At 42.9% G+C, this 9,361-nt stretch overlaps 1 protein-coding gene across 1 annotated transcript in view; it reads right to left on the minus strand.

Annotated features, from left to right (window-relative positions):
* The window catches only part of CMTM5 (CKLF like MARVEL transmembrane domain containing 5), a 51,172-nt gene extending 42,649 nt beyond the window's left edge, over nt 1-8,523 (minus strand). Inside the window, exon 1 of the mRNA XM_073632660.1 lies at nt 7,982-8,523. Within this exon, the coding sequence (XP_073488761.1) occupies nt 7,982-8,077 (96 nt within the window). The 5' untranslated portion in view covers nt 8,078-8,523. The remainder of the gene's footprint in view (nt 1-7,981) is intronic.
* Nucleotides 8,524-9,361: the final 838 nt, after the last annotated feature.

Here is a 9,361-nt window from a genome sequence, read left to right on the forward strand (position 1 = left end):
CGCCTGTCCTGGAGGAGACTTGAAGTCGCGTTGTAAGTTGCTTAAAGTCGCACTGAAGTCGGGCTGAAGTTGCCTCCAAGTTGCCTTGCAAAGTCACGCTGTAAGTCGTGTTGCCCCAGTGTGATCCGAGCCTAATGCTGCGTACACACGGTCGGACTTTTCGACTGGACTGGTCCAATGGACGCCGATGGACCAAATCCGGCGGACAATCCGATTGTGTGTGGGCTCCACCGGACCTTTAGCAGACTTTTCCAGTCGCAAATCTGACGGACTTTAGATTTGGAACTTGCTTCAAATATTTACGTCGTAACTCCACCGGACCCAGAAATCCGCTCGTCTGTATGCTAGTCCGACGGACAAAAAACGACGCTAGGGCAGCTATTGGCTACTGGCTATCAACTTCCTTATTTTAGTCCGCTGTACGTCATCACGTACGAATCTGTCGGACTTTTGTGTGATCGTATGTAGTTAAGTCTGTTCGTTCGAAAGTCCGCCGCAAGTCTGCCAAAAGTCCGTCGAAAGTCTGTCGAAAGTCTGCCAGATGGGCTGTCGGACTTTTGTAGCCGAAAAGTCCGACCGTTTGTACGCGGCATAAGTGTATCCTTATGCACCCTTATTCTTGGTAAATTGTAACTAGTTATAATTTTGTAGTAATTAATCCCATCTTTGTTGTTGTTTTACTTTTCTCAGTAATTATTATTATTCAGGATTTATATAGCGCCAACAGTTTACGCCGCGCTTTACAATATAATCATTTCATACAGCACTCTAGAATCTCCTGAAGAAACTCACTTAAAGCGAAACACGTAGAGCGGTAGCGTCTATATATGTATATGAAATTAATTTGATATGCAACAAGGGATTTTTTATGATAATGTTATTATTGACATCAATAAAATATATTTTTTATAATTAAAAAAATACTACTTTTTTTTTCCTTGACACCTATAAAGTCCAACAATTTTCCTTTTTTTTCCTGTTTTCCTCATAAAAAATTGGGATGTGGTGTCCATTCTGATCTGGCAGCCCAAAATTGCTTTATTAGAGCCCTGGAAGATACTGACATGCTGTGTGGTTGCACAGAGTGCCTGTACCTCTGAATGGGAGTAGAAGGCACACAAACTGGCCACGCTAGCAAGGATGGGCTTCTGTGCATATCGTGGTCAGGAATTGGCAGGATCAACCAGGTATTAGATGCCACATTCACAAAAAAATGGACATAATTTTATGAAAAAAATACTGGAAAAAATTGACTATTTTTGGAGAATAAGGATATTGTTTAGTGTCACTTTAAGGTTTTTCTGTTATCATCCTCCTGTAAGACCCCTTTCACACCAAGGGCGTATTGCAGGCGCTATAGCGTTAAAAATAGCGCCTGCAATCCGCCCTCAAACAGCTGCTCCATTGTCTGCAGTGTAAAAGCCCCGAGGGCTTTCACACCGGAGCGCTGCGCTGGCAGGACTTTTTTTCGCTTCTTTCGAGCTCCTCCACCGCTGCTCCCCATTGAAATCAATGGGGCAGCGCTGGGATACCGCCGGCAAAACGCCGCTATTGCGGCGCATTGCGGGCGGTTTTAACCCTTTTTCGGCCGCTAGAGTGGGGGGTAAAAGCGCCCCGCTAGCGGCCGAAATACGCCGCTAATCCGACGGTAAAACGCCGCTAAAAGTAGCGGCGTTTTACCGCTGATGCTGAGGCGGCCCGGTGTGAAAGGGCTCTTAAGGACCACAAAGCAAAAATCAAACTGGGAGACTGGCAGTAGTAGAAGCTAATGAGGCTTTGCTTCAATACACATGTAGGAGGCGAGAGCGGTGTCAGGGTTAAACACTGCAGTCCACATTCATCTTGAGTTAAGTCAGGCATAGATGACTCAAATTTCAGAGAGATGAATGTAGGAATCTCCATCATAAGCTGTCGCTGCTGAACAGTGACTGTATCTGATATAATGCAGTCACTGTTCGGCTGATAATCTACCACCCGGCCCAGTCATTTTTCTTAATTTGTCAATCTGGGTAGTGCTTGTAGGGCCACCCGCAGCTCAGATTTTAGCTGATTTAGCAAATATCAGACAAAACTTGAGCCATACAGTGTTTCACATCAAAATTACTTTGCCAAGTGCTAATGAGTCTTCAGCCATTTGGCTCAACCTCATCTGTCTGCAAATTAAGGCCATTATGAGAAATCCCATTAAGTGACCTATTTTGTGTAAAGGCCCTAATTATTTAGACATACCATGAGATAGCAAAGAAGATCTCTTTTTAGCACACAAACGTTTAGGCATAACATACTTCCTTGTAAAAACCCTTCCTTGTGCAGACTGCAAAGAATTAAAGTATAACTAAAGGCAAATCTTTTTTTTTTTTGTTTTGAATAGTGTGCAGGAGGATTAGAATGCTTGGCAGTTATTATTGTTGTCTATGCACGATGTGGGCCCCCATTCCAACGGGTGCAGGCGCCGCCATTCCAACTAAGGGAAATTGGCAGTGGAGCCTTGCGGCTTCACTGCCGGTTTCCGACATTCACAAAGCGCGAGTCCCACGGCGCTTTGTGAATGGCCAGCTTGTCTTCTGGGACACACACATGTCCCAGAAGACAACGGGGGTGCTCACCGCAGAAGAGGGTGTGACTTCCTTGGCCCACAGCCTGGCTGAATCGGAAGTACTCTTAGTACTTTCAAAAAAGGTAAGTTAGAAAGTAAAAAACATTTTTTAAATATCAAAAAACGAGGGGTGAAGAGGTGGTCTTTTGTTTAAGGCCACCTCTCAATATTGGGTGGAACTCTGCTTTAACCCCACAAGTCCTTTTTTTTACCACTACTATTCCTTTATATTGGCTTTTGAAATTTACAAAAGTAGGAATTTAGAATTTGGATGAAAGGTTTAGCACTGGCAAACACTTTTTGAAAGATAAAAAGTGAATTTTATATGCAACTATATAGATCAGACTGAAATGAGGGACAAATGAGGAGGAAAGAGGGACAGAGGGTCTTTGTTCCAAATCAGGGACAGTCCCTCAAAGCCAGGGACAGTTGGGAGCTATGTCTGTGCCCTCGTTTAGATTCCCCCTCTCTATTTGTCCTCTTCACTATTATTATTAAAAATTAAAGTAAAAGAAAATCACAAGTTTTGGGTTGTCCCCAGAAAAGTAATAGAAGTGAAATCTTCCAATGGAGACACTAGTTCAGGTGACCTGGGGGTTCCCCAAGGAATTCCCTTATTTTGTAGGGATTTCCTCTAAATTCCTGTTTGGCTATAGGACAGAAAGTGAAGGGAAATCTCCGCAATGGGACACAGATGGCGAAAAAAAAATCTGACAGGCATTATAACCCTCCTTTACTCTATCCAAAATTTAAAAAAAGGTTTTCCCTATAGTTCTACTTTAACCACTTTTGGTCCGCTCTATTTCAGTTTTGCTGCTACAGGGCTGCACCTGTGCGCTGGATCACGTATATTTACGTGATTTGACACTTCTGGGTAGGAGGCACACATGCGTGCCACCGGCGGCTCGTTTCTACTGTGATTACCCACAACGGAAGTTGATGGGTGAGTGCAGGGTGCTCAATCAATGTCCTCCGGCACCCACCAATCACCATGCAGGCAGAACTGCGATCGCTGTTCTGACAGGGTGAAGGGATGGAGTTTGCGTCCCTGCAAAGCAGGAAATAAATTCCATCTCTTCCCCTAGTAAAAGCACCCCACACAGTATAGTAAAACACTGGCTAGGCACACAGTTAACTCTTTGATCGCCCCTGATGTTAACCCCTTCCCAGCCAGTGTCATTAGTACAGTGACAGTGCATATTTTTAGCACTGATTACTGTATTAGTGCCACTGGTCCACAAAAAGTGTCGGTTAGTGTCAGATTTGTCCGCCGCAACATGGCATTTCCGCTATAAGTCGCTCACCGCCACCATTACTAGTAAAAAAAAAAAGGATCCCATAGTTTGTAGACGCTATAACTTTTGCACATACCAATCAATATACACTTACTGGGATTTTTGTTTTACCAAAAGTATGTAGCAGACAGTCTACCCCCAGGAAAGTTGGGTCTTTTCTGGATATCTGACCAAAGACCAAAGTGCCAAAGACTTGTTCACTTGGCTTGGCCAAGAATACAGGCTTATGTGAAACGCGGGGGGAGGCTGAGGATGGAGCTGGTGCTTTCCACAAGGGGAATAGGATTTCTGCCAGAATATCTCTCCCTACCTTGCATAGAAGGGACTAACTAGCAGTGTCTATAGCCTAATAGACCATGTATCTCGGGATGCATGAGAGTGATTTTTGATCTACTGTCTACAGGTACTGTATATGGGCAAAAGTACTACTGAAACGGATAGGTAGTGACAACAATCAAAAAGCCAGGACATGCTGATCTCAAAATCATCTCAAACTGACTTCAAATGCAGGCTGAACACTGCGGAAAGCAAGCTGTTTTTGCCCATCCATACAAGCCCTTACACAGAAGGTTTGAAAGCACTAGTAATACTTTCAGATACCTTAAAAAATCCCCTTACCAATTCAAATCATCCAGATTTACTGAGTAACAAGAGGTTACCACACACAAGCCTCATGGCTAACAGAGGATAGAATTAGAAATAGACTTGAAAAACTTAATATTAATAAGTCACCAGGATCAGATGGCTTGCACCCGAGGGTCCTTAGCGAACTCAATCAAGTAATTGCCAGGCCATTGTTTCAAATTTTTACGAACAGTCTACTGACTGGAATGATACCAGCAGATTGGAGGAAGGCCAATGTAGCTTCAATATTTAGAAAAGGGCCAAGATACATCCCTGGGGATAACAGACCGGTTAGCCTAATATCAATAGTATGCAAGCTCTTGGAGAAGATGATAAGGGGCTATATACAAGATTTTAGTAATGAAAACGTATCATTAGCAGTAATCAGAATGGATTCGTGAAGAATCGTTCATGCCAAAACAATCTATTAACCTTCTATAAGGAGGTGAGCTGCCATCTAGATAAAGGAAGGCCTGTAGACGTGGTGTATCTGGATTTTGCAAAGGCATCTGATACAGTTCCCCATGAACGTTTACTGTCGGGATGGACCATAGGGTGAGTACATTGATTGAAAACTAACTACAGGGGCGAGTTCAGAAGGTAGTGATAAATGGGGAGTACTTGGAATGGTCCGGTGTGGAAAGTGGGGTCCCCCAGGGTTCTGTCCTGGGACCAATCCTATTTAATTTATTCATAAACGACCTGGAGGATGGGATAAACAGCTCAATCACACTATTTGCGGACGATACTAAGCTAAGCAGGGAAATAATTTCCCCGCAGGATGTGGAAACCTTGCAAGAAGATCTGAACAAATTAATGGGGTGGGCAACTACATCGCAAATGAGGTTTAATGAAGAAAAATGTAAAATAATGCATTTGGTTTGCAAAAATATGAATGCAATTTACTCACTAGGGGGAGAACCTCTGGGGGAATCTAGGATGGAAAAGGACCTGGGGGTCCTAGTAGATGGCATGCAATGCCAAGCTGCTGCAAGCAAAGCAAACAGAATATTGGCATGCTTTAAAAAGGGGAGAAACTCCAGAGATAAAACGATAATTCTCCCGCTGTACAAGACTCTGGTGCGGCTGCACCTGGAGTATGCCGTCCAGGTCTGGGCACCAGTCCTTAGGAAGGATGTGCTGGAACTGGAGAGAGTACAAAGAAGGGCAACAAAGCTAATAAAGGGTCTGGAGGACCTTAGTTATGAGGAAAGTTTACGAGCGCTGAACTTATTCTCTCTGGAGAAGAGACGCTTGAGAGGAGATATGATTTCAATGTACAAATACCATACTGGTGACCCCACAATAGGGATAACATTTTCTGCGAAAGAGTATTTAAAAAGACACGTGGCCATTCACTAAAATTAGAAAAGAAGCGGTTTAACCTTAAACTGCGTAGAGGGTTCTTTACTCTAAGAGCAGTAAGGATGTGGAATTCTCTTCCACAGGCAGTGGTTTCAGCGGGGAGCATAGATAATTAAAAAAAACTATTAGATAGGCACCTGAACGACCACAACATACAGGGATATGCAAAGTTATACTTACATAAAAGCACACACACAGGTTGGACTTGATGGACTTGTGTCTGTTTTCAACCTCACTTACTATGTAACAACTACAAATTCTATAAACATTAAAGGTCTATGTATAAAAGTCAGTGTATAATTGTTTTTTACTTTAACATGTCCTTTTTTGCTTCAATTGTTTTTTTCTTAAATTTTCTAAATTAAAAGTTTAAAAAAAAATCTAATTAAAAGACTGTAAATGGGTTGGTTGTTAACAATAAAAATAGCAACAACAAAATTATGAACAGAGTGCAGAGTTGGGAGGGGGTGGTCGTTCAACCTTCCTCCACAGATGCTTACCTCTGCATCCCCTATCCACATATTATTTTTACCCCCCTTCAGCTCTGATCTCTGCATGCAACCCCCCTTCCACTGCCCCTATCTTTTCTCTCCCTCCTTAATGGCTTAAGGTCCACCCTATAGCAGTTTTACTGCTATAGTGCGACACCTCTGCGCCGGATCATGTATATATAGGTGATTCGTCTCTCTTTCCGGCTCGCACCCGCTGTGATCATACACAGTGGGAGCTGAGCAGAGGGTACAACGGACTCGATGTCCGCTGGCACCCGCCAATCCTTTGGTACAGAGGCAGAACGGTGGTCTGGATCTGCACCCTGGCACCTGCATCTCCGTTGTCCCCATCCTGCACTCAGTGGGAGACGCTCAGGAGATCAGATCTGTGGGAGCAGTTGGGAGACAAGCTGTCACTTGTAAATACAGAAACCAGTCTTCTGTGTTTACAAGTGACAGTGATGAGCAGGGAGCAGAGGGCCAGAGATGGTGAAACTGAGTTCCACCAAGTTCCAGCTGAAAAAAGTCCTGAACAATAGTCATATAGCTCTTCCAGTATAATGGACAGTCTCTGTAACTATTTAAGAACTGTTCCTTGTGCTGTCCGTAGAGAAAGGACTGGCCCTGTTATGCATGTGCTGAAAAAGAAAAGCACATTTTAGTTGATGCCCATGCACAAACCAATAATAATAAGCATGTTTCTGTCAGTGTAAGAGGTATATGCATTATGGCAATGTATAGTTGGGTCTTGTGGCCTTGCATTCAACTACTACTCAGTTATGGCATTGTACTCTGTTTATGCTGTGTTGTGCTATCTTGTTTGTTCAATAAAGCACTCCTGATTTGTAAAAAAAAAAAAATGATAGTAAACATTTTGAACATTATTTGTGCTGATTGGACAATTTACCAAGGGTAGGTCAACAAGTATGTGGTAATAAGCACTTTAGACTATCAGAAATACATGTTTTTGCAAAGTTTTTTCTACCATTCTAAAACATTTCTGCATAATTGCAAATCCCTGCTCAATTGCAAATCCCTTTAAAAATAAGAAAGTGTGACATTTTAATGCATCAATTCCATTGGTTCATCAAGTCATTCCCAATGGTTTCCGTAGTACATCTGGTATCTATAGGCACACTACAAGCTTTCTGGGGGTTTGGCACAGTGATGATCACAATGAGGATGACCTCATCTATCTTCATCACCTGATGATGAGACATCAACCAGTTGGTGGCTAGCCTAAGGAAAATAGTAACTAAGTTCCCTACAGAGCTGGCATTAGGAAGAGCATTAGTCTGCAATGAATTATGTCCATAGCACTTCCTGTTTTTTTACTTCCATGGTAACGCTGCCCACCCATTAAATTTACGATACCCTACTCTGGTCAGCAGTGCCAGGAAAAGGTCCTTAGTACCTAAAGTGATTAGGATAGAGTGGGCCCCCCATGAGTTACTTTTGCAGCAAAGGTTGAAGGTCCTGCCCTTTTTGCTTTCCCCTCCTGTTGAACCACCCAAAGCGACCACCTCTTCTGCCTACCCCTTGGCCCAGTCCTACTGGTCCATGTCTAATTCTTGTTCTGGATCCGAAGAGTTGAAATGTAATTCACTTACCAGCTCTGCTAGCAAAAGCTTCCCTTTCAATGAACGAAGGAATTCTTTATCCAGAGAAAAGCCATTGGATCTCTCGTCTCCCTCTTGTTCACTCATCCCCAGGCAGGGGCTACACCGACAGATTGACAGATAACGGAGAAAAAGTAAATCAGGGAATAGGATAGAATAACGAGAACAGTAATCTACTGGTAGTGTGCGCAGGAAAGAACAGTTTATTAGTTTCCTATTAGTAGAGGAACTGTTGGAATATGTGTTTAGTTTATGGTGCCCTAAGCAGAAAGGAAGAAAACACAATAAAACATTTCTGTACACCGAAAAGAACGAAGAAAGTTTTCAGCCAGTTGAGGGCTACAAAAAGAGAGGAAGTTATTGAATGTAAATCAAATTGTTGTGAGGTGTTAAAGATTAGTAGGATTGAGGTAGGGGAAGCAGGGTGAGTTTCTTCCAGAGAATCTCCTGATGTGTGAGCAGGGTGACGAGGATGAACTGTGTCTGAAAATGCAACTGATCCAGATTTGTGTTACAGGAAGAGGGGGAGGGAGAGAGACTAGGGGAGGAAAAGAGAAGGAGAGACGCTCAAACAACTAAAGAATTTGGCGAAATTAAAAGCTAATAAAAGTTGACAGCAATTGTATTGTCACGTGCCTGTGGCAAATACAAGGTAAAATTATTCTACAGAAGCAAACAAAAAATGTGGTACTGTAGAGTATATGACTTTAAGAAACAAAAAAAAAAAACACAGTATGCATACCTAATGCACGTGACATTCCCAAAAAAAAAAGTCCAAAGGGAAGCAACGGGAGCAAAAGATAGCATCTATATAGTATACAAAACGGGTGAGAAAACTGATCTGCTGGTTTTGAAAATTGCAGCAAATCAGGCTGATTCAAGCCGGTGGATAGCTAAGTAATTTTGTTCCACCATTATGTTTTATTCATATGTTTTTATAATGGCTCAGGACATGCATGCAAGCAAAGCATCTACTGCAAACTTGATGGAATGATGCCTGCAGCATCTTACAGGCTGTGACAATGTAACAGTCATGAAAGAATATATCCCTGTCCTTGGAAGATGTCCATGTCATGCCTGTAGGGTAATATATATGAACTGAAGAGGGGAATTGTTACACATTCATTTAAGCATAGTTATATCTTCCAAGGTACCTCCTGGAGCTTTTAAATTGCACAATTAACTAGTACTCTAAATGAATGTCCTACAGCACTCAGTTGACTATCTGACTGGGGGGGGGCAGGGGGGGGGGGATGGGGGGGGGGGATGGGGGGGGGGGGGGCGGGGCGAGTCTCAATCCCATCCCCTTGCAGACATGGTCTGGCTACATTTCAACCACATGCATGCATTGATCAGCTTTCCCCCCTTTGA

This window comes from Aquarana catesbeiana, linkage group LG01 (assembly GCF_042186555.1).
Source record: "Aquarana catesbeiana isolate 2022-GZ linkage group LG01, ASM4218655v1, whole genome shotgun sequence".
Classification (NCBI taxonomy): domain Eukaryota; kingdom Metazoa; phylum Chordata; class Amphibia; order Anura; family Ranidae; genus Aquarana; species Aquarana catesbeiana.